We start from the raw sequence: 24,675 nt of genomic DNA, 5'->3' as shown, positions 1-24,675 counted from the left end.
TGAATGTTAGCTACCTCATTAGTACTTTTATAATGGTTACACCTTCAAATGAGAATGCTTCAGGAATAATAGGTTAAATAGAATCTATTATTAAAATTAAATTTGGGGCAACTGGGTGGCTCAGTCAGTTAAGCAACTGACTTCAGCTCAGGTCATGATCTCGGGGTCCTGGGATCGAGCCCCAGGATAGGCTCCCCACTCAGCAGGGAGCCAGATTGTCCTTCTCCCTCTGCCCTTCCCCCTACTGATGCTCTTTCTCTTTCTCAAATAAATAAATAAAATCTTTTAAATTTTTTAAATTAAAAATGAGGGAGGAGTGCCTGGGTGGCTCAGTGGGTTAAGCCTCTGCTTTCGGCTCAGGTCATGGTCTCAGGGTCCTGGGATCGAGCCCCACATCAGGCTCTCTGCTCATCGGGAAGCCTGCTTCCCCCTCTCTTTCTGCCTGCTTGTGATCTCTCTCTCTGTCAAATAAAGAGAGAGAGAGAGAAAGAGAGAGAGAGAGAAAGAGAGAGAGGTAGTCCAGTGGTCATAAAGTAGCCAGAATGGAAAGTATGCAGGAAAGAACATTTTTCAAAATCCTCATTTAGCTTTCTTACCAATAAAACCTGACCTTTGAAATAGTGACTTTCTTATGCACATTCACGGCCCAACATATAATCCTTTTGTAATGTATCCTGCCACAGCGAATAATTATGTGCTATTTGGGAGAGGTGTTCTTGGCCAGAATAGCCCATGGAGAGAATTATATAACTACTGAGAGGACTTTACAAAGGAGGTACTTTCAGAGAGACCCAAGAGAGAATTCGAGATTCATAAACAGTTTACATTAAGCTGTCATTAGAGAACAGGGAAACAAAAACAAAAAGCAAGGCCCCACCAGAAAAGACATAATCATAAATGTCTGAAACGTGATTTTAATTAAATAAAGTAGTACCGCCTCTAGAGTCGGTCGTGGAGCTGGAGAGCTAATGCAGAAACCAAGTGGGCTTTCCAATGATTGATACATGGCAACCAAAAGTCACAGCTCCTGTTGATTCGTGGAATGGAGTCAATCTGCCGGCAGACATTTGTACTCACACACACCGATGCCGGTCATACCCACACCCTTCCCTTAGATACTAGAGTGTGTTCCTCATCTTCTGTCCTTTGCACACAACTTGTACACTTCATGTGACACTGAATTTACTTTGAACCATTTCTGTCTTCCCAACATCCTTGAGGTCAGAATCCTGAGACCCTCAGAACCTGCAAACATACTAGCTCTACAAATCTAACAAATGAAACACACACGCTATAAAAAGCCAAGCAATGTTCACAGTCCACAGCTGCTAAAACCCTAATTTTTCTTTCTATCGACTTGTATCTGCTCAGGGCTGAGTTATACTACATTCTTTTTGCTTTTGGCCAAGGTTTATCTTTTCTTTTCATAGTTTGAAGTTTCCATTTTCAAGTTAGCTAGTACTGTCCTCCTGGATCATTTCTTGAATTCTCTCTGCTAGTTCACAAAGATGGGCTTTTCTGAGGCCTCTAAGTAAACTGTAATAAGCATCTTTCCTCCCGTGGAGTTGGTACCAATGACGCAGCAGTTGGACTTTTTGTTCTGCTGTGTCTTGGAGGTGATCATTCTTAATCTCATCTATCTTGGCTTCGTTGATCCCATTCTTCCGAACAAATTCTCTGACTTCAGTTATTCTCATTTGTTCAGCAATAATACTTATATATGTATTCAGGTCGACGTCTGAAAAATAGAAGGTGGTCTCTGAAGATTTGTTTTTCTAAATGAAATTCTAATTCTGAAAACTATGTTTATTTCTTTTCTAATAGTAGTAAGAATACTGGTTAAGTCCTAGAGATTGAAAGACTGGTCGGGGAAAATGAAAACAGAAACTGCCCCCCCCCATCAAGTTCTAACCCTAACCCCTCCTAGGTCACCAGTAATTTGCTCCATGACATGGGCAAGATCTATGACATAGCTCTATCTTCTTTTCTCTTCTATAAAATAAGAGGGTTGGAAAAGATCACCTCCAATGTTCTTCATGGATCTGATGATCCATGACCCACAAACCTAAAAGGCAGGCAAAGACTTTAAGATCTTCTCTCTGACTCTCAGGAAAAGAGAAGCAGAACTGTAGAGAATCGTTGAAAATACCGGGGCCAGGAATATACCAGTAATAACCAAGTCTACAGATGAGTTTATTTGGTTTAGGGAAATCAATTTAAGCAGGGGAGTTCTACAATATATCTGTTTGTGAAGGAAAATTCTCTTAAGCCTCAGACTATAGTGTTTCATTGCTACCTGATTTATTCTTAATGAGGAGTATTAGTTATACATTCAAACACAGTCTGATACACCCTTGACAGTGAGCAGAGTGAGCTAGAAGCTCAAAGAACAGCAAGACCTCACGTGTCACTGAAATTAGCAACATTATTTTATTCTGAAATTGGTCTGTTAACTCCCAAGGAAGCCATCCCTGGGAAATACAGTGATAGTAGACTTACCTGCGCAATTTATTGGCATCATTTCCTGGGGGGAGACCAAAAAATAGAGGGAAGGAGCAAGATAAATAAAAATATATTTGTGACCTTCTAAATGTAATTGTCAAATTCTCCCTTAAAACTGAAGGAAGTACAATCAGTAGCTTGATGTATAAAATTAGCTAGGTGACGTGATTAAGGATGCTTTTCCTATTCAGTTTTTTATTCTGCAAAATTCCAGCCTTGCCAGAAATTAAAGAACATTCACTTAGCTCTCTCATACTCTTTGTTAATTAATTCTCAGGCTGTTCGTGTTCCTATAAACGGGACACCAAATCTTCGTCCATTCTTGTCGCCCCTCTAACCCGTGCACATGCACTCACACGAAATGTAGGTCTTAAAGCAAGGAGCAAATAAAAAACCGAATTACTACTTTCTCCATTTTCTTAAGAAAGCAGATGTTTGTTTCGATACCTACAGTAGTTGAGGGTTTGGATTCCGGGTCTTCAGTCTTTTTATTCCGGTGCCTTCTCAACCACCCTGGAAAATCAAAGACATTTCTGTCAGACTTCAGTCTCAGCCTCACAGCAAGCCTGGGAGAACAAACTCTCACACGAAGAGAAGTGGGAGAAGGAAGGAGAAACTCAGTGAAACTTCAAGTGACCAACACCCCAAGAAGCAGCCTTGTCCTGAAATCCCACCCCACGAGGTCAAATCTTCTAGAGATATGTCCCATTATAAGTGAGCCATCCAATGGTCACACGCTGGCCTAGCCTGAAGCTGGCTTTTGTCTTACCCTATGGTCACCACTACTCCTGTCACCAGAATAGAACTGGGGGCAGTGGGTGGAGGGTGTGCCCGCGGCCGGACTCAGAAGCCCCAGGATATGGAAAGTTGGCACTGAAAGTTCAGAAATTCAAGGGCATATACCCACAAATCCCTACAGTATCCTCACTTGGTCTGCAGAAACAGTGATGGGTTGCAACAGAGAAGGAAAATTGGAAGCTTCCGAGTTACTAAGACTTGACACCCCTCTGTGTTTTTGGAGTGATTTCTGGGGATTTTTCATCATGGTTATGCTCCATTTAGGCTCACCTGTTGACTTTCCTAAGTAACCCTAGCATAAGCCCTATTGCCACAGTATTTGAAGTTAAGGTAGAGAAATAACAGTAAAAAGGCAAAAACCATGGAGTCTGACTGAACAAGGGCGAGGAGGTACAGAGAAGGCAAATTCAGCAAGTGTTCCCAGCAGTCTTTTCCAGGAAGATCCTTGCTTCTCGTGCTCTCTATGGGGCCATCTCTACGAGCCGGCAAGGATTCCTTCGGATCCCTGACTGGCTCCGCTGCTGCCGGAGTGAAAACCTACCCTTGTTCATACGGAGAATGGGAATATCCATTCTGAGCTCCAGAATGATTGCTCAAAAACAGTAGTCAAGGGATGATATCGTCTTGTTCTTATCAGCTCTCCGGGGTTCATTTAGTGGCGGGAATTTAGCAATATCACAGGGCCACCTCCCTGGGATGAGCTTTCTTATGGGGAGGAGACAGAGGGGAATTCTTATGCATCACTACTTCCCAAGTTATTTCGATCTGCAGTTGTTTGGACAAAGTAAGAACTTACACCAACATATTAGCGCAACGATTAGAATCGGGATTATGGCACAAAACCACAGAAAGCTGGAGCTGGCTCCTGTGGGTAGAAACAGAACATTGAATATGAAAATAAGTCCTCTTTAAGATTAAACAGAGTACTCTCAAAGAATCGAAAGGGATTGGCTTTTCTTCATATTTTACAGTAGGGATGAGAGAAAGGAGAATGTAATCATAAAAAAGGAATAATAACCTTCTTTACATTTGGTGTTGCTGGTTGGTGTGCAATTCTCAAGGACTCCATGTTCACACCTAAAAGAAAAAAAAAAAAAGAAAGAAAAGAAAACAAAAACTAACAGGGGCATCTGGGTGACTCAGTCGCTTAAGCGTTCAACTCTTGATTTCGGCTTAGGTCGTGACCTCAGGGGCGTGGGATCGAGCCCCACATATGGCTCCCATGCTCAGCGTGGAGTCTGCTTGAGATTCTCTCTCTCTCTCTGCCTGCGCCCCTTCCCCCACCACTTGGATGCCTGTGTATGTGTGTGTGTGTGTGTGTGTGTGTGTGTGTGTGTGTGTCTCACAAAATAAATAAAGTCTTTAAGAAAACACAGAAGAAATTTAAAAAGCCGGACAGACTGACTCCTTGATCATCTGCAATGACACACTTTAAATCTAGGACCATTTTATTCATCTTTGCATCTCTAGCAGACACCATCCCTCAAATACTGACAAATTAGCATCTAAAGCCGGTACAAATTCATAACATAATTTGGATGTTGGATGAAAAATATCCTAAAGAGTAACTATACTTTAAAATACCAAGAGTTGGGGCACCTGGGTGGCTTAGTCAGTTAAGCGTCTGGCTTCAGTTCTGGTCATGATCCTGGGGTCCTGGGATTGAGTCCCACACTGGGCTCTGCGCTCAGCAGAGAGCCTGCTTCTCCCTCTCCTTGAGCCCCTTCCCCTGCTTGTGCTTTCTCTCTCTCAATTAAATAAATAAAATCTTAACAAAAAAATACCAAGAGTTAAAGGAAAGTAATCAAATATTGACAAATAGGAGAAAGGATGAAATAGACAAAGATTTAAAATTGGTAGTAAATTGTGGTCTTAAAATCATAAACTGCTATTTCAAAACAGTCCCACTGAACAATAAAATGACCGGACAACAGCCCTTGCCTGTGATGCTGCCTAAAAAGCCTACCCAGTCAGCCCTCAGAAGTTTCGCCTCTCACCAACAAGTGGTGATCAGGACCCTCGAGAGGAAAATCCTTGGGATTTCCTTCAGACGGTCAGATTGCCAGACTGAATGACAGCCTGGTTCAGCCCATTGCTTAACTCTGTGCCCTTGGGTGAGTCGCTTAACTACCCTGATCCTGTTTTCTCCTCAATAACAGGGAGATTACATTACAATACCAAGGAGGGTTATGGCGAGAAGAAAATTGAATTGAGATTATGAGGTATTTAGAACTACTATTACAGTTGACTCTTGACTCGTGGGGGGTGGGGCACTCATGCCCCCAATGCATAGCTGAATATCCTCGTATAAGTTTTTACTCCCTCAAAACTTAACTACTAACAGCCTGCTGTTGATCAGAAGACTGACTGATAACATAAACAATCGATTAACACATTTCGTATATTACATGCATTCTAGACTGTATTCTTTCAATGAAGTAAGCTAGAGAAAAGAAAATGTTACTTAAAAATCACGAGGAAGAGGCACCTGGGTGGCTCAGTCAGAGAAACATCTGACCCTTGATTTTGGCTTAGGTCACGATCTCAGGGTTGGAAGATCGAGTCCTATGCTAGGCTCCGTGCTGGGCATGGAGCCTGCTTGGGAGTCTCTCTCCCTCTCATTCTGCCCTTACCTCCCCACCCTGCTCATGCTCTCTCTCTTTAAAAAAAAAAATAAATAAAAACAATAAAATCCTAAGGAAGAGAAAATACATTTACAGTGCTGTACTGTACTTATAGGTGGAAAGAAATTGCATATAAGTGGACCGACATAGTTCAAACCCATGCTGTTGATGGGCCAAAGCATTATTATTTAAGTGCATCCGTCCCTCCCCTGCAGTCCCCACTTCTGCCGTCATCACGAGGCACTCTCAGCCATGGGAGGGCTAGAAGGGAAAGACTAGGTGAACTGCAGGTAATTTTAAATTTCTAGTCAATAGAAGACATAACCTGTCATGTCCCTACTTCTCAAGTCAACTAGGTGAACTCCTAAACATTTCCTGAGGCAAAATACAAGTTTAAGGAGAGGCACGTGACTATAATCCTAAATGTTTATATTGGTACCACACAATATCTTACAGAGCAAAAGCTACATTCCAGCACACACCACCTAGTCCATGCTTCACAGAAATGAGAAGTGAATACCATTTGCTTCCCCTGACGGAGGGATCGGATGCTCAGAGAGAGAGGTTCAGTGACCTGCTCAAAATCACCCAACTAATCAGAAGAAAAGTGAGATGTACCATCAGGTTTTCTAACTTTGAGTCCAAACCAAGCTCTTCTGTGTAACAGGCATGGCCCTTCGTGGTCTGGCCCTGGGTGCTTCTTGCTACCCTCCAGCCGGGTACTCTGCTCTCTGGAGTGGCCATCTGTCTTTCCGCAGATGCTCCTCTGCTACCTGAAATGTCCTGTCCATGTTGGCACACCTGGGAATGTTCTTTCTTTCCTGTCTCAAGACTCCCACCATGTGTCCTACCTTCACCCACCCCGTTGGGCAGGGCTGGAAGGTTCTCTGTAGAACTCGTAACAGCCTGACACATGTCTTTTCTGGTTCTTGTCCCCATAACCATTGCTTTTCTTGACTCTCTCTCTGCCTCTCGCCTGGGACCCTTGATGCCAGGAATGGGGCTTGCTTGTAACTTCAGCAGCGCGCAGTTTCAAGCACATAGGAGGTGTTCGATAAACGTTTGGAGACTGGACGTCTAGTTATCTAGCAGCTCAGAGGCAAAGTAAGACTAGAACCCAAATTCTGGACTCTCAACCAGCGTTGCTTCCCCCTGGGAAGACGTGGTCTGTCCAGGTGTATCTAGCACCGTGATCAAAGAAAGATGAAAACTTACGTAGTGCATGGGGTACAATGTTCGCATCCAGGGATGTTACAAAAAAAGTTTGGTTTACATCTGCACTTGGTGTTCTGGCTCCGGGTACAGTTTCTCTCCACTTCCAACCCTAGAAAACCAGTTTGCAGACTATTAATTCTCGCAGCTCGTGAGGAGGGGCTGCCTGAGGTTTTGAGATCTCCTGCTTCCATCAGCACACTTTTTGCAATGTGGGGAGCCTTCACATGCCAAATCAGAGATCCCAGCAGAGTTTTAAGTGGACAGACAGTCCAGCAGCCAACACAACCCCACTTCTGCTTAAAGAGTTCCCCTGTTCCTCTAGAGCCTGGCTGCATGGCTGGTGGACCAGCAGCCTTAGCCTCAGTCAGAAGCCTATTAGAAATGCAGAATATCAGTGGCACCTTGTTGAAGCATCTGACATCGGCTGGGATCATGATCTTAGGGCTCTGGAATCAAGCCCTGCACTGGCCTTCCTGCTCAGTGGGGAGTATCTTTTCTTTCTCCCTCTGCACTCCTCCAACTCATGCCTGCTCTCTCTCTCAAATAAATGAACAAAATCTTAAAAAAAAAAAAAAAAAGCAGAATATCAGACCCTACTCTGGAGCTAGTCAGTCAGAGCAGAAAGAAAATTTCATGTCCAGACATTTCTTGATATCACATGACACTGGGAGTGTTTCTGTTACATTTGAATCTGGGCTCTCACAATAGAGGACCTGCATAAAAATTCAGGCCCCCAGTTGGAATGATCAGGAGAAAACCAATCTCCAAAGCAGGGAGAGGGGAAGCACCCCACCTACCACTTGGATTGCTCTGTCCTTGTATCAGAAGGCTTCTGAGCTCTTGCTGGCTATAACAAGGGCACCGATCATGGTGGGGAAAAAAAAAATCTCCGCCAATTTTGATTACAGCTGATGAACCCTATTCACCAGGTTCATATTCAGTCATCTTGGGAGAAATGCCTAGATTTGACCCAGAAATGTCTAGACTGGTGATGAGCGCAGTTCCCTATCCTGCTTCGCTCCAGCCAGCTCCATCCTGTCCCTTCCTCCATGCCAACCCAGCCCAGAGTAGCCGAGAAAGTTGTCCCATTTCAGACTGTATTATAAATGGCTCTATTTGGAGTACCACACCAGTATTTTGGATTGATTTTTAAGATGCTTACCATGCTCTCCATCACAAATTCGACATCTTCTGCATTTATCCGAAAAATGCTTCTCTTCCATGTACTCCTCCCCGTCCTGGCAGGGCACACATTTTGACTCGCCCCCCGCAGATTTGCAGTCACCCTCCTTCCGTGTGCCTGCCCCAGAAAAAAACACGGCAAGCGTTGGAACACGAGGAACACAAGCGACAGGCAACAGCGTGGGAGATACGTGGGGATGGCAAAGAAACGGGAGTCAGGACGGTCAGACTAATGATAAAGAAATACAGTGGGAGAGAAGGCTGGTGTAGAAGTCATGTCGCCAGACAGAAAGTCTTCCAAGACAAAAGCTCAGAGAGTGACTCAAAGAATATGACTACAGACATCGGATGATTAGCAATAGGAATACATATCTTTTAAAGGGTTAGAACGACCAAATGTGTTGGTAGAAATGCGTCTAGCAACTTGGTTTGCAAGGAGGCAAGGGTTTGTATTCATTCCTCTTTCTATTCCTTTGATTTTAAGGGACAGAGCATGTTTTGATGGGAAGGTGTGAACATAAATGCCAACTTTTATCATAAGATGGTTTATTGTAATCCACACGATTGTAAATAATATTCACATTCACTTCACTAATCAAAGCGAGGCACTGGATTGGTGTTCGTAAGCTGTAGGCAACAATGCTTTCTACTGAAAATTCATTGATTTAGAAAGGGTTTATTAAATGTCTAGTGTGTGTCAGGCATTTTCTAGGGCACAGAGATCCTATAGGAAGGAAGACAAAGCCTAGGTCTGCAAGGGCTTCAAGTTGCTGGGGAAGAAGCAGGTCATGCCCAGATCAGTGTATGATGTCAAACAGTGGTAAGTGCCTTGGGGAAACTGGATTAGGGCAAGGCGAGAGAGGACGAAGAAGAAAGAGACAGAAGATATGAAGGGAAATCAAAGAGGAAAGCCAGTCTCGTGGCTCTCATTATTTATGGTGTAACTAACTGAAAAGAATTGACCCACACGTGTGGGCATGGGCAAAAACAATTTACGCTCTCTCCTGGGTACATGACTTTCTTAACAACCTCGTTGCATTCTTTCCGAGAAAACAAAATATGACATAAGCAAGTGATAAAACTGAAACAGATGTGATACTGTAGTCAGCAAAGGTGATAGTGTGTCAAAAGCACAAAGTAAGTTGTGAAAACCCAGAACCAAATTCAAATACCGAACATAATTGAGCATGGGGGCTGTGTAACATTATAGCAGTGTTTAAGGACACCGAGCCAAAGTACAATTTTGGGGGCACCTGGGTGGCTCAGTGGGTTAAGCTGCTGCCTTCGGCTCAGGTCATGATCTCAGGGTCCTGGGATCGAGTTCCGCATCAGGATCTCTGCTCAGCGGGGAGCCTGCTTCCCTCTCTCTCTCTCTCTGCCTGCCTCTCCGTCTACTTGTGATTTCTTTCTGTCAAATAAATAAATAAGATCTTTAAATATATAAATATATAAATAAATAAATAAATAAATAATAAAAACAAAGTACAATTTTGTTGGCTAGCCAGTGGTATTATACTGGTTTCTAAACGAACTGGCCCCCTTAATGAATTACTTTGCAGAACAAAGTCTAGCACAATGTCTATGAAATGAGAGTAAACAGGGTTTTCTCTCCTCCCAAGTGTGCAACGTCAATGTATCAAGTATTTATCAAAATATATGGTTATTTTCTTTTGCTTTTTAATTCCTTTTTAAAAAAATTATTATTAAAGAAAGAGTGAGCAGGGCAGGGGCAGAGAAGGAGAGAGAGAGAGTCTCAAGCAGACTCCCTGCTGAGCACAGAGCCCGAGGTAGGACTCGATCCCAAGATCCTGACTTGAGCCAAAATCACAAGTTCCCTCTCTCTGTCTGCCTGCCTTTCTGCCTACTTGTGATCTCTGGCTGTCAAATAAATAAATAAAATCTTAAAAAAAAAGAAAAGAAAAGAAAAAGAAATCCCTTGCAGGGGGCACCTGGGGTGGCTCAGGCGTTTAAGCATGTGACACTTGGTTTGGGCTCAGGTCATGATCTCAGGGTTGTAAGATGGAGCCCTGTTGTGGGCTCCCTGCTGGGCGTGGAGCCTGCTTGAGATTCTCTCTCTCCCTCCACCTGCTCTCCTTCTTTCTTTAAAAAAAAAAAAAAAAATCCTTCAGGGAATTTCTACATTGAGACTTATGTCAGAAATATATGAGAAAATGTGACATAACAGATGGAGATATTCAACTTTTGAACACTCCAAAATGTGCTTAACCGATCCCCCATCACTGAGTGTCACAATGGAACATCACGCATACAGTATTTTCCTTTGACTATTTTTAAAGACATTCTCCCCGTCAATTTATTACTACTTCAGGAGGCATGAACATTTCCAAGTTTCCAACCCACATATTGGAATTTCTTTCTTAAAAGACTGTAACAATTTACCTTCCAGTTATACTTTCCAAAGCAGACCCCCCAGGGTTGAAAGCACTTCTTCTGGGGAAAATAAAACAAAGCAAAACAGAAGAAAAGCAAACAGACAAAAGTCCTTGACCGTCTGAAGGGCAAAGCATATTATCTTTGTTTGAATTTGCATTTTAAGGTTTTAAAAATAGGACAAAAGACCTCAAGTCCTAGGGCAGATAGATGATGCTTGGCAAGACATTAGAAGGCCAGAAAGCCATTGTCTATTCCCTTTTGGAGAAAGTAAATGCAAATAGGCTTAAGTATAAATGGGTTGGATTATAGGGAGATTTTCCATGAGGGTTATTAAAAGCTGGACAGGAGGCCAAAGGAGACTGGTAGAATCTTTATAAACAGGGTCTAAGCCTGTTCAGCTGTGGGAATGCTAGAAGCCTGCCATGCTCACCACCAAACCTACTACGGACAGTCCCTCCTGGCTCTCTGTTCATCCACAGCGACCCACATGCTCCTTCCTTTCGTCTTCCTCTCGTACTTCACAACAAGGGAACCATCTCTATAGGAGACGGTAGTCAGCTCTACTCCACGTTGAAAAAAAGGTTTGCGCCATTGCATTTTGCAAAGCTTCTAATCGGCTAGTGTTTGAAGGATTTCCGATCTGAAATGGGTTTGCATTTCAAAACTGTGGTGTTAAAAATTTGCTGGGTTCTGTCCATTGCTTTTCTAGCTCATCTAGCTTCAGCTGCAAAAATGCAAATGTATTTTGCAGGCTTCAGAGACCTTCTGATGGGAGGGAATGGCTAGACACGGCTCTCAAGGCGGGGGAGGTCCCTTGCTTTCAGAGCGTCCAATAAGCTTTAATACGCACAAAGGAATCTTTTTTTTTTTTTTTTCCCTCCTCAAAAATGGAGTTTAAGAGAGAAATTCTCTCCCTTCACGGGCACATGTCATTTGCAAATTCCATTTCCTCCTCTCCCCAACAAGCAGGGTAAAGCTGAACTCAGGTAGTCTCCAGAAAGTAATTTCCTGGTGGTTTTTTCTTCCCAGTAATGCTACAATGCGGGAGAAGCAAGCACTGTGAACCGTTCTCTCCATTATCACTGTTTGCTCCTCCTCATCCTGATTGTCAAGCTAATTGTAGGCTGTTGGGTGGAACATACCGGCAGGACATGGCCGACAGCAGACTCTCTTCTCACCATGCTGATCTTCCCAGCACCCGGTCTCCCTTATGGTAATGTCCTTACGAAATCTCAATGCCTTGGAGTTGACAGCAGTTGCTTGAGCACTGACAGCTTTAGGCCATGGTCCAGCAATGGAAGTAAATACCTGTTAAGGAAAAGCATGAGAAGAAAGTTACTGACTTCCTTCCCAATTAGACAACTTGGACCACAGGTGTAAGTTGCTCCAAGGGGCTATGTCTGAGGCTGCAGAGACTAAATGCATGGGATAGGGGGGCTCCATCCTTCTACTTGCACATCTCTGGAAAAGGGATGGTCCAAACTACTCTGGAAACAGCATCATGGATAGTGGGAGCCAGGGCTGTGGGCTCGAAAGCGAAACGTGGCTCTCACCTACCAGCCTTGTCGCTGTGGTTTGTGAAGTCACTTAAATTTTCTGTCTCTCCACTGTTTTATCTGTAAAGTGGAAATCATTTCCTCTTCATGGTTTGTTGTGCTCATTCAATGCACTGAAAGCTCTTAGCGTGATTTCTGGCACATAATAAATAGATGTCCAGTAAACGGTATCATTATTAATTTATTAATTGCTATTATTGTTATCGTCATGAAGTTCTAGTGAGGAACAACATAGTCAAGTAGGAAAAAAACCATGAAATTTCAAAACGATGGCAGCATGAATCCCAGCTCTACTGTCAGCTCGCTGACTTTAGGCAAATTATAGAACCAAGTGGCCTCATTGCCTGACCTGGAGGTGATGATGGCACTTTCTATCTTGAAGATAAAAAGTGATAATTTCTCCCAAGCCTGGTTCTTAGTTTATAGCATGTTCTATTTCTTGTCTCTTTATACATAACCACAGAATAAACAATTTTGATGAACTCCTGTCTGGTTCACCAACCATACAATGTATCTCATGGAATTTTCTTCACCTTTGCTCAGGGGGAAAAAAAAAAAAAAAGAACTTCTTTTATTTATTTATTTTTTAAAAAGATTTTATTTGTTTATTTGACAGACAGAGATCACAAGTAGACAGAGAGGCAGGCAGAGAGAGAGAGAGAGAGAGGGAAGCAGGCTCCCTGCTGAGCAGAGATCCCAATGCGGGAATCAATCCCTGGACCCTGAGATCATGACCTGAGCCGAAGGCAGCGGCTTAACCCACAGAGCCACCCAGACGCCCAAAATGAACTTCTTTTAGTGGAGAACCAATCTTTAATCTATTTGGGCTTCCTTGCTTCTGAAGGTGAAAGTCTGTTGGTCTAAGTGATATTGTCTCAGAATTATCTCATGAGTTATAGACTAGAATTCTTTAGAAAAATGAGCCCTCCAAGATGTATGGAAGCATTTGGGGATAATCTTAAAAAAAAAAATCTCTCCCCAATTGGAAGAGACCAGTGAGTCTTGTTTGCAACGGATAATGGAAAACTGAACCTAAGCAACCCGACTGAGTAGAAGCAGTTCTTTCCTACTGTTAGCCGCCCCCAATGCTGTGAAGGGGGGTTCACAGGGAGATATCACGAGCTCTCCTCTTTAGATTCTGGTGTCTCACCAGAAATTGAAGAAACCAGTACAAGCTTAAATTCAGAAGCGATTGATAGGGATTGAGCAGGCCAAAAGTGACCAGTGAAAAGCACTGATAGTTGATGCCCAATCCTGTGTGTGTGTGTGTGTGTGTGTGTGTGTGTGTGTCCTATGGCCCCGGGGGGCCCTAGCCTCCTTCCTCCTTCGTATTCTAATTCCATCCAGGATTCCTGAGACAATATCACAGGCAGGTCCACAATTCCTCTCTTAGCTGATAAGCGCTCAGGACAGCAGCACATTTCACATTTATGGGTCGTGACATGGATGCTATTTCTGGAAAACTCCACATATGTCAACTTTCTCAAGCCGTCTAAAGCAAATGTATGCCCTCCCTCATTTTGTTTTCGTTTTGAAGTTTCTCAGTGGGAATCAAGATCCACCATCCAAATTCCGTCCAGGATTTGAGGAATTCGAAGCGTGGGGCAGAATACTGCAAGTCAGGACCACCACTGGCCTCAAAGGGCAGACACCAGCATGCAGCTCGGCTCGTGTCTGATCACGGCTGGGTCACAGAGCTGAATTTCTGGAAACGTTTCTTACTTAGTTCAGCATCAAAAACTGTCTTCAAGTAGGAGAAAGAAAGCTGGTTCAAAGAGCATGTGGGAGCTGCTGCCCAAGATGAGGCCAGCACTGCTCCCAAGAGCTTGTATTTGCTTTTTAATCATTGCATTAACTCAAGTTTGCAATATGCAAAGATTAAACCAAACCGTCCAGGCAGTAACTGCGTTTTGACTGTGACAAGGCAGGAAACCCACAAAGGGCAAAATGATCTGACTGCTCAGAGAACTTATTTTCAGAAGAGCTGAAAAGGTCAGAAAATGGATAAAGTGAATGCCCTGGAAAATGTGAATTAACTAAGTCACGTGATCACCAAATGGGAAACAAATGAGGAATAAGAAGTTTTATATCTCCATCATCCTAAAGATGAAAAAAGTCAGAGAAACCTAGATTGATGATTCTGCTGGGAATATTAATGAATTGAATGAATACTTTGTTGGGCACCTACTAGGTGCCAGACACGTAGCTGGAAACAACCCAGTGAACAGATTAAAAACTCTGCTCTCATAGGGTTTATATGTTAGTGAGGTATGTTAGGGTTCTCCAGAGACCAAAAGCAAGTCCCAAATCTGATCCGGTAGGCCACCAGGCTGGAAAGTCACAGAGAATCACAGTTCAAGTCCAAAGGTGATTTGGAGGCAGAACTTCCTCTTCCTCAGGGGACCACAGTCTCTATGCTGTTAGGCCATCGACCGACTGGATGAAACCCACCCGCATTGGGAAGGGGATCTGCTTTACTCAGAGTCTACCACCTGAAATGTCAACTCGTCAAAAACCGACAGTGGCAGAAAACAAAACCAAAACCAAAAAACACCTTCACAAAACATCCAGGGTAAGGTTGGAGTGGACGTCTGAACTCACGTCTGAGTCACAAGGACACGAGAAATGAAGCATCACATGCAGGGAGATGAATCACCAGAGAAACAGGGCCTCTGCCAGGGAGGGATTCGTGCTGTGTAAAGCAATGAAGCAAGCTTGGGGGACATGGAGAGTTTGAAGGGTGGGGTAGGGCTGTGTTAGAAAGCGTGGTCCGGGAAGGCCACGGAATGAGAGGGTGTGTGCTCACTGTGGTGAATGAAATGTGGGTAAGAGCTGGCTTTCAGGAAAGAGCTGTCCTAGTGGGTCATACCCAGAGGAACTCGGCCTGATCAAGATGAGGGACAGCCTCACGTCCTCAGCAAAACCATCGTTAGCAACTAGGTGTGAAGATAAATAAAGATCTCCGTCTCCTGAGCCACACAAGTCATCAGGCTTTTGCCGATGGAAGTCATGGCGGGATTATATGGCAAACCTTTACCCCTAGATGCCGCAGTCTCGTGGACTCCTGGAATGTCAGAGCAAGGGGACCATACGCACCTGTTCAGTGGCAAGACAGATTTCAGAAAATGGACTGTCTTAGGTCTTTCGTTATCTACAGGAAGTTCATGTTTTCTGCAAATCTAGAAAATGCGCCTCTCTCTCTCTCCTGACTCATCCATGAAAATGTGAAGTGAGGGGCACCTAGGAGGCTCAGTGGGTTAAAGCCTCTGCCTTCGGCTCAGGTCATGATCCCAGGGTCCTGGGATTGAGCCCTGCATCGCATTGGGCTCTCTGCTCAGCTGGGAGCCTGCTTCCCCGCCCCCCTCTGCCTACCTCTCTGCCTACTTGTGACCTCTGTCTGTCAAACAAGTAAATTAAATCTTAAAAAAAAAGAAGAAGAAGAAGAAGAAAGAAAGAAAATGTGAAGTGAGAGCTCCAGTCCCTGGAGGGCGGTTTTCCCTTTCCCCCAGGACCTATGACAGGCCTGTTAACAAAATTTCTTAATATATGTCTTCTCGTGGTAGTTTCAAGAAGCCTCTGCATGAGGAATTCTTACTGTCTTATTTTACAGTTGAGGAAGCTGAGCACAGAGTATGGGAAACAACCTGTCCAATAATCCACAGTGAGGAGAGGCCGGGGGAAAGCCGGCACCTCTGACCCAGACCTGGCCTCTGTTTTAGGTTTGTAAATCAGCTTCCTAATTATTTCTACTCCATTTAGGGGCACCAACAACTCAATTTGTTTTCAGAAAGATAACTGTTGACAAAATACCCAAGTATTAATTATACAAAGAACCTTCAGGAGCGCCTGGCTGGCTCAGTCGGTTAAGTGTTTGACTTCCGCTCAGGTCATGATCCCAGGGTCCTGGGGTCAAGCCCCATGTTGGGCTCTCTGCTCAGCAGGAAGCCTGCTTCTCCCTCTCCTTCTGCCTGCTTCTCCCCCTGCTTGTGCTCTCTCTCTCTCTATGTCAAGTAAATAAGTAAAATGTCTTAAAAAAAAAAATCTTCAAAACAAATGCGTATTTTGGATTGGGGAGGAGGGTCCAGCAGGAACTCTCTGAGAACCAGAAGACAGTCTCAGTGTAAGAAGGCTGTAGCAGGGCCCCTCAAGGCTGGGGTTCTGGCTGGCATGGGAGAGAGGCAGACAGTTTGCACCCCTGGTCTGCAGCTGGGAAAGAAGTGGGGTTTACACTTCCTTTCCTCAGGGAAGGAACTTAGAAACTCGGGGTGCTGAGTTTCTAAGAATGGCCATGACGCCCGCTGGGACAGCAGTCTCTTGCGGGAATGGGGGTCCGAAATGTACAAATAGAAACCCTAAGTCTTCCTAGACTAGAATCTTGGCACTGACTCCCTTTGAAACTCAGTGACGGGCCTACAGGAGAGTTTGTCCCCTGTATCAGTGGATGAGGAATTAAGAGAATAACTGGGCATTCATTAGTTATCTGCATCATGGATGGACCATTTTTCAAAGCCAACCAGGGCACTCAATACAAGAAATGAAGCCGGCAGAGCCAGACCCAGAAATTGAAGACCGCCTCCCACCCCGTACCTCACCCTGAGTTGACGAGCTGTCTACCCATTGCCCAGACTCACACCACTGGAGATCTCACACGACAGTTTCAAATACAGTAACATCTCAGTGCCTGAATTAAGCGAACTGTTGGAAGAAACTGAGAATACCTTCGGATTACAAGAATCGATGGCCCTGAGAGATGAGCTAAGATATGAAAAGGAAGTTTAAAAAAAAAAAAATCACTTTTTTTTTTTCCTGTTCTTAGTGAAGCTCGAAGCAAACAGGAAAATAATTTTTTAAAAGCAGCAAGTTAAAAAAAAAAAAAAAAAAGAAGATACGAGGCAATGAAAAATGCAAGAATGGCAAGAATGACTAACAGATGCCTGAAGAGTCAGTGAATTATTTCAAGATCAAGCTCTGTCCTCTGCTGCTGAGGACATTAATGGCCCAAGAAATGACACTCAGCTGACTAACTCTGCTTGCTTGCTGTTCGGACGCTCAGTTATTTAGAACACATGAGAAGAAAGAAATTCTAAAAAGGCCATTTCCAACTATGAAAGACATCTCTTGTATATTGGTGTAAGATATAAGGAAATAGTAGCGACCTTCTGTAGTAGGTCCATCATTGAAACACTGAAATACAGAGAAATTTAAAAAAAATTTCTACATGAAAGAGATGAGTGAAGAGTCTATTCCTCCTTATTTTTTCAAAACATGTAAGTAAAAATACGCATGAGAAGCTTATGCCTGGAGTGTCTTCTTTCTTTCTCAAGGCCAGTTTCTGGGGAGACCAGGAGAGAAAGAGAGAGCTGAGGCAGTGGGCATAAGGGACTGGCTAAACCTCTGAGTTATCAAGCAATACATAAAAGAAAACGTGGGAATCTAGAAAATTCTACCTGGGATTAGATTTTGAGTTTAATGCTAGAGTGAGAAAAATAGTCTTCAAAACTGTGGTAGACCTCAGATTCATGGGGTGATGCATTAAAAAAAAAAGTAGTGTAGGTCCCACCGCAGACATGGAATCAGGGTCTCTGAGATCATCTTCAGCAAGTTCCCAATTCTGGAGATGCTCAACACAACTGGAGACAACCGAGCTCCAGGAAGATCTGAGGGCACCAGACCACTGTATTTACATGTGAGAAGCCGAAGAGGTTAACAGACCAACAGCCTCTGGGGTCCGCACTAGCAAATCAGAAGTTGACTTCTCATGGAGAAGTAATGAACCTTCCCAAAAATTGGCCTGAAGGAAGAGAAGTCCTCTTTGGTGGAGGAAACAGATAATGGGAGGGCCCCCAAGTTCTAAACTAGAGCCTAGAGTCCATAACTGCCCCGGAAGGACCAAAGAAGTAGCACAGGAATGAGGTGTCCACATGTCATAGGCAATAGGGGAGGACAGCTTTGTGGAAATGGAGAGAGCCACCTGGACCAAAGGGCAGGGGAGTGGGGGCCATGTGGCCAGTGGTCCTAGGTTTTCCATTTTTCAAGAGAAACCAAAATCCTCCAACATTTAGGTGGCAACCAATATTAAAAATAGTATTACATATATATATATATATTTACTGTATGTGTCAATACCATGCAGGCTAAAAATGAAACAAAAAACCTACAGTCTAGGGCAGTGTCTGCTCAGTGTTTGAAATCAGGCCTAAATCTGTTAAGACACCCATCTGAAAAACAGTCTACTTTGGCCAAGGATTCTCTTGTGAGGATGGCTAAAAACCAAAGCTCAGTCATCAGCAAGGGGCAAATGCTCTGAGTATGTATTTTCTCTCTCTTCTAAGACCTCTGCCCTCCAAAATCAAGTTTCGATGTTTCTCACATCTTGTATTTTTATGGCCTCCCAGAACACAGATGTGAGTACATCTGGACTCTTGCACGACTTGACCAAATGACAGTCTGTCACTAATGACTCCATGACCAAGTTTATTCTTCACTAGTCTGCCCAGTTTGCAGCTTAACAAAACCTCCAGTAGGCTTGCCAGCCTCTCTGGGCTGAGGGCATCTGCTTGGGGAGCTGCAGTCAGATCTGCTAATTTATAAGGCTGGCCTTGCTCAAAATGCCTAAATCCACAGTAAATTCATTATCATCCTTACACTTTGTGGAACTCGGGCCAGTGGTCCAACATAGACCGCTGTTTCTAAACACCCACGATGGTAGTGGCTTGGTTGCACCGAAGTCCATACCAAAACAAGAAGTGAGCAGAGATCAAAGGGGAGAACCAGCTCATTTCCTTCTGGTGAAGGTGGAGCTTTCACTCCAATGATCAGTTCCTTTCTAATTGGAGCTTTACTACTGATATCTCATATCAAAGAAAATAGAGGTTGGCTAGTAGATTCAATTATTTGTTCCTGTTTAAGACTGAGTTCAAGAGAAATAATTGGTGGTAGGAATACAGCTGCTTAAGAAGCTAAAGTTGCAGGGTGCCTGGGTGGCTCAGGGGGTTATGCCTCTGCCTTTGGCTCAGGTCATGATCTCAAGGTCCTGGAATCGAGCCCCGCATTGGGCTCTCTGCTCAGCAGGGAGCCTGCTTCCTCCTCTCTCTCCCCCTCTGCCTGCTTCTGTGCCTACTTGTGATCTCTCTCTGTCAAATAAATAAATAAAATCTCTAAAAAAAAAAAACAAACCAAAAAACAAACAAACAAAAGAAGCTAAAGTTTCTTTATTTCTCCTTTTAAAGCAAAAAGGAAATGAAAAGGACTTTCTAGGTGATTAAATGTTGTTTTCCTGCTTTTGTGAATAGAAACACCTAGATAGCAAAAAGAATACAAACTATGGACTGAGATACTAACAATGGTTCTACAAATAGCTTTTTTTTTTTTTTTGTAATAAGATATATGTAGGCAGATTCCTGTACAATTAGAAATGGTTTCTTTAAAATAATAGATTACCAGGCACCTGGGTGACTCAGTGGGTTAAGGCCTCTGCCTTCGGCTCAGGTCATGACCCTAGGGTCCTGGGATCAAGCCCCACATCGGGCTCTCTGCTCAGCGGGAAGCCTGCTTCCCCCTCTCTCTCTCTGCCTGCTTGTGAGCTCTGTCCTTCAAGTAAATAAATAAAATCTTAATAAAATAAAATAAAATAATAGATTACTAAGAAAAGAAATAAAATAATAAATGATAAGAATAATAGAAATGCTAGTTCATTGAATAAATACCCTCCCTGTAAATGCATCCAATAAAAATTATAAGATAAAAATTGTGTCCCAAAGAAGTGACAGAAAGCAGACTACAAACAGCATTGAACAAACATGCAATTACGTACAGGTATAGACAAAACTAAGAGGCCACAAAACAAGCAAAAATGCTTGTTTTAAGTGACAAAATAAGGAAAGACTACTTTTTTCAATCATTTTTTATTTCACATCATCTAGTCCGTTTCTCTCTACCTATCTCTTTAAAGAGAAGAAAGAGATTCACTGTCCTAAATTTGGTTTCGACTTGCTTTTTATTTCTGGATCCACTATTTAAGTGTGCCCTTTTATTATTCTTCATCCTAAGGTAATAGTCTTCAGTACCTATTACAAAACATGTGCTCAGTGAGGGACTTTTGGGACCTAAGAGAATTTACCAAGAGGCACTTTGCTCACTAGGGGTTTTCAAGTGGGGGATTTCCTTATTCAGGTTTTTAAACATCTCTTAAATCATTGGCTATTTTTCTGCTTGTGGTATTAGAGTCACCTGGTTTTCCTTTAGCATTCTAGAACCCTTCAGAGGGATTCCTTTCCATTGCAAGAGCTATTTACAAGTAAATTACTTGCCTGGTGTCCCAGAGTCTTACATCCAAATCCTGAGGCCCCGTTGCCTCTCTCTCACTTTTTCATCCCTCCCCCTCTAAACTTAGGGCAAGAAATAAAACCTCTTTGTCAGAGATGGACAAGAGGAGGCTTCCTACAGTCTCACAGTGGCTCTGCGGGACTCCGTGTGTCAATTTCATTTCTGCCTCCCCATCTTGCCATTGCTTATAAATTGGCATTTTCCCCTCCAGGTTGTCATTGTTTTAAATTACATTTCGTATTTTTGTTTCATTCTAAAAACTTTTCAAGTCTTTTGTGATATAAGTAAAACTCATTTTAAGAAAAAAAAAAACCCATTTCACGTTTCTGACTCCGGTTTAAGGAAAATGATTAAATTAGAAATAAACTATTCTTTATTTTTCCATTGAAAAATTTCCAGAGAATTCTTTAGAAATACACTGGTTTCTTTTCAAATGCCCTCTCCTTTCCCTTGACCGTAGTTTGAAGACAACTGTTCTAAGAAATGTAGAAAAAATTGAGTATGTAGAACTGACTGCCTCACCACAGACCACATCGATACAAATAAAATCCTATCAGAGCCATGTGCTAGAAAGGAAGGAAGGAAGGAAGAAAGAGGAAGGAAGGAAGCAATGCCTACAGCTATTTCTTATACAAACGTCTATATCAAGCCTGACTCGTTTTCAAAGTCTCCTTCGACATCTGTGAATTGCTTGGGGATTTCAAACGTATTTCTTGTAGACATCATAGACACAACAGCTAGAAACTAGAGGAGAGGAAAAAGGACCGCCCCGGGGGGCAGGAAGAAGAGAACCACAAAGAGAAGAGAGGATAGGCAGCAACAGTGACAAGGGCACCAGGGCAACAAAGAGGACAAGAGAGAATGAGGCAGCTCCTTTCCATCTACTCATAGCCCATTCATGGTCAAACAAAATCCGCTTCTGTGTTCCATGTAATTAGCAATCCCACCCACACTTGAATCTTCTTGCTACTACTAAGTAAGCACTGCTAAGTGCAAAGGCACAGAAGCACGTGTTTGCGGGAGACACACCAGATGACACGACAGACAGCCTGGAACTTTCTTTAAGAATACAGGTGTGCTATTGGGCAAGTGGCGGGTGCAAGGCAAGATTTTGTGTAACCAAACTGAAGAGTCATGTTTAGAGGGGCAAAATGGAATATACATTATAAAATATAGACAGTGGTTATCTAAGGGACAGGGTTATGTCAGATTTTTTCAGAATTATTTGTCTGCATTTATAAATTTCATTTAATCAATCTTAAATTTCTTAATCTCCTAAGCCATATGTTATATGTAAACATAATACACAAATATTTATTATAGATGTTATAATAAGTGTATATAATAAATATATACACACGCGTGTGTATGCATTGCTTCAGAGAAACAAAGTGTCCTTCGTGCTTTAAATACACTCTCTGGCAAAGATGCTAGGTTAAACAAGTGTAACTCCCTCTGGGCTTTGATAATTTTGCTGCACTTACTAGTACTGCTGTCCCAAGAACTAAGAGAGATTTTCCAAAGCAACCAACACTGCAATAATGCAGTGGTTACCGGCAGGAAAAAAAGAGCATGGTCAGAGCAATACAAATAGTACGATTTTGAATATTAAGTTTTCTCTAAGAGTTTCTAAAGGAACCCAAATATTGCACATTACTTCCAAAAGAGCCAGTGAGGTTTTGTTTTGTTTTTCTCCCCCAATCATAAGATGGTTCCAGACACTGCCTTTTTCCTTTCAACTTTTGGTGCAGTCTGGAAACCAGGTGCCAACAACAAACTGGCCTGGACTTTGGCCAAGTCCCAGCTCTGCCACTTACAGTAGCTGTATGACCTTGACTCATCTACTGGGGCTTTCTGGCCTCCATTTAGCTATCTGTGAAATGGAAGTGAAGAAGACATCTCCTTCACCCTGTGGCTGCTGTGACATCTGCCTGACGTGGCATTGATACACCGTCCCATCATGGCGCTCGGAACTTGGGGTCAGTCCCAATAAAATGAAAATCCTGGGACTTTCGGGGATTTCGGCTCGCCGCAGATGACCTGAGTCTCTTGGACTGGCCACCAAGCCGGCAGCCTGCGCTAGGGACTCTCCCAAAGTGAGGGCTGCGGCCCAGGCTTCCAAGTTAAGTGCAGGCGCGCGGGGGGCGTGCGCGCCGGGAGCAGGTACCACCGCTCCAGCCGCGGGGTCCGGATTCCCCCGCGTCCTGGGAACAGAAGCCACCAAGGGGGTGCAAGCGAGGAAGACTGCAAGAAGAAAAGGAAGGGCGAGGACAGGACGGGACCGGACGGGAGTGGGGGGGAGGGGAGAAGCGAGAAGAGGAGAGGAGGAGAAGAGAAAAGAGACAAACCTGAGACCGTGACTTACAGTCTTAAGGAGAAGTATTCCCGGAAGGGAAACAAAAACAAGTTTCTTTTTCTGAGTGATGGTAAGAAGGTAAACAAGCCTCCAGGGACGCAGTCAGCCCCCGCATAACTTTTTCGAGAAAGAAAGGGTTTGGCCTCAAGCCTCAAGTTTTCCCCACCGAGCGGGGGCCGCTTTCTTCCCTAGATCTGAGAGCGAGGGCAAAGTGTGCGCTGCGGAGCGGCCGCGGAGCGCGCGGGCTAGGTCCCCGCGGGGTTCGGTGCACCCCCTTCCCGCCCCCGGCCGCGGACACCCACCGCCCCGGGGCCGCCGGGCGGCCGGACACGCCGCTCGGCTCCCAAAGACCCCCTCCTCTCCCGGCCCGGTCCGCGCCCCGCACAGCGGTCCCCGGGGAGGGGCGTCGGGAGGGAGCGGCTCTCTGACTCCGCGGGCCGGGAGAAGCCGCGCAGACCGGTGCCGGCCCGCCGCCCGCCCGCCGCCCCAGGCGCGGTGCCCGCCCGCGCCTAGCGGGCGCCGACTCACCAGACACGGGACGACCCAGGTCCCCCACATGGCTGCGGAGCGCTCCGCCGGAGGGCCAGCGCCTCTGCGTCTGCGAACGCCGCCTGCCACCTGCCCCGGGAGGAGCGACAGCCGCGTGGCCCCTCCCTAGACCCGCCGGCCTGGGAGTGAGCTCCCCGCGCGGCCCGCCCCGGCCTCTCTTCCCGCTCCCCGGAAGTCTCTGGGCACCTGCGAGGGCTCCGCGGGTGGGCCCCGGGGCCGGGACGCAGGGGGAAGCCCGGCCGGGGAGCGCCCGGGGCGGGGGGAGCGGCGGAAGGTGCGCCCTGGGACGGCGCAGAAGGGCGCGGGGTCGGAGAACAGGGGTGGGGGGGGGGCGGCCAGGCTTCGTTGCACAAACGGGCATTCCCCGTGCGGAGGCGTTTCCGCGGGCGGCTGGCAGGCGGGGTTCAGGTGAGGACCCCGGGAGCAGTTGGATGACCTTCGGACACCCTGGGACTATTGCGGGACGCCCCTCCAGCCGGCGCCTGGGCCGCTCGCTGGGAACGTCGCGGGAAGACCTGCCCCGCTGAGCTCGCGAGCTGTGGCTGCGCCCGGAGGCTCGCGAGAGCCCCGAACCCCTGTTCCAAGTGACATTCATCCAAGAAAAGGTTCAGATACGGCGCTCAGGGGATTCAGAAGAGGGGGGATCCCTTCACCTGTATCACTCAAGAGGGGGACAAAGCTAACCAACTAGTTAGGACCCATCCCGCAGCTCCAGCCCCTCAAAATGTTCACGATGACTCCTCCTCCCTTGTTACTCATTATTTCCTGGCCAATTTTCGTATTTAAAAACGTTGTAATTCTTTGGTACTTGGGTTAAGGCAAGCTCAATAGCTCAAAGCCGCTATTGTTTTGGAAAAATAGACCTATGGGTTCAGATGGTTTTGCAAGAATTTTGCAGAAGGGAAGTGTGTATAATGAAACCGCTAGAGTGTGATTCTGAAAGCAGTTTCCAGGCCAGGCAAGAGTGAAGTACTCAGTATTTCTTGACAACCTTACTCAAGTTCTGAGCCTCAGTCTGCTGCCTCTCTTCCCTCTTCCTTCAGATTGGGGTCATCCCATCAGGAACACTCGATGCCTCCTCCCTTTGGCCGGCTCACTCCTCTAGCCAGGCTTCTTCATTGTTGACATTTTCTTTCTTTTTAATTTTTTTAAAATTAACATAAAATGTATTATT

The 24,675-nt window shown here is 44.8% G+C and overlaps 1 protein-coding gene across 4 annotated transcripts; it reads right to left on the bottom strand.

The window, feature by feature from the left end:
• Nucleotides 1-1,340: 1,340 nt before the first annotated feature.
• FAS (Fas cell surface death receptor) lies at nucleotides 1,341-23,821 on the bottom strand. 4 transcript variants are annotated; one of them, XM_082721047.1, is made up of 9 exons: nucleotides 23,481-23,821; nucleotides 11,858-12,023; nucleotides 8,302-8,439; nucleotides 7,140-7,248; nucleotides 4,319-4,377; nucleotides 4,097-4,165; nucleotides 2,954-3,015; nucleotides 2,500-2,524; nucleotides 1,341-1,738 (listed from the first exon to the last, which is right to left on the bottom strand). In XM_082721047.1, exons 1-9 carry the CDS (start codon nucleotides 23,508-23,510, stop codon nucleotides 1,452-1,454), a joined length of 945 nt encoding a protein of 314 aa, XP_082577173.1. In that variant the 5' UTR covers nucleotides 23,511-23,821; the 3' UTR covers nucleotides 1,341-1,451. The 4 variants fall into 4 exon arrangements, with proteins under 4 accessions (XP_082577173.1, XP_082577174.1, XP_082577175.1 ...); XM_082721048.1 differs by lacking the exon at nucleotides 2,500-2,524 and having other exon boundaries at nucleotides 1,341-1,759; nucleotides 2,950-3,015; nucleotides 23,481-23,820; XM_082721049.1 differs by lacking the exon at nucleotides 4,097-4,165 and having other exon boundaries at nucleotides 23,481-23,818.
• Nucleotides 23,822-24,675: the final 854 nt, after the last annotated feature.

The sequence above is a fragment of the Mustela nivalis genome (assembly GCF_964662115.1).
Source record: "Mustela nivalis genome assembly, chromosome: 2".
Classification (NCBI taxonomy): Eukaryota; Metazoa; Chordata; class Mammalia; order Carnivora; family Mustelidae; genus Mustela; species Mustela nivalis.
This window is presented reverse-complemented; position numbering and strand designations above follow the sequence as displayed.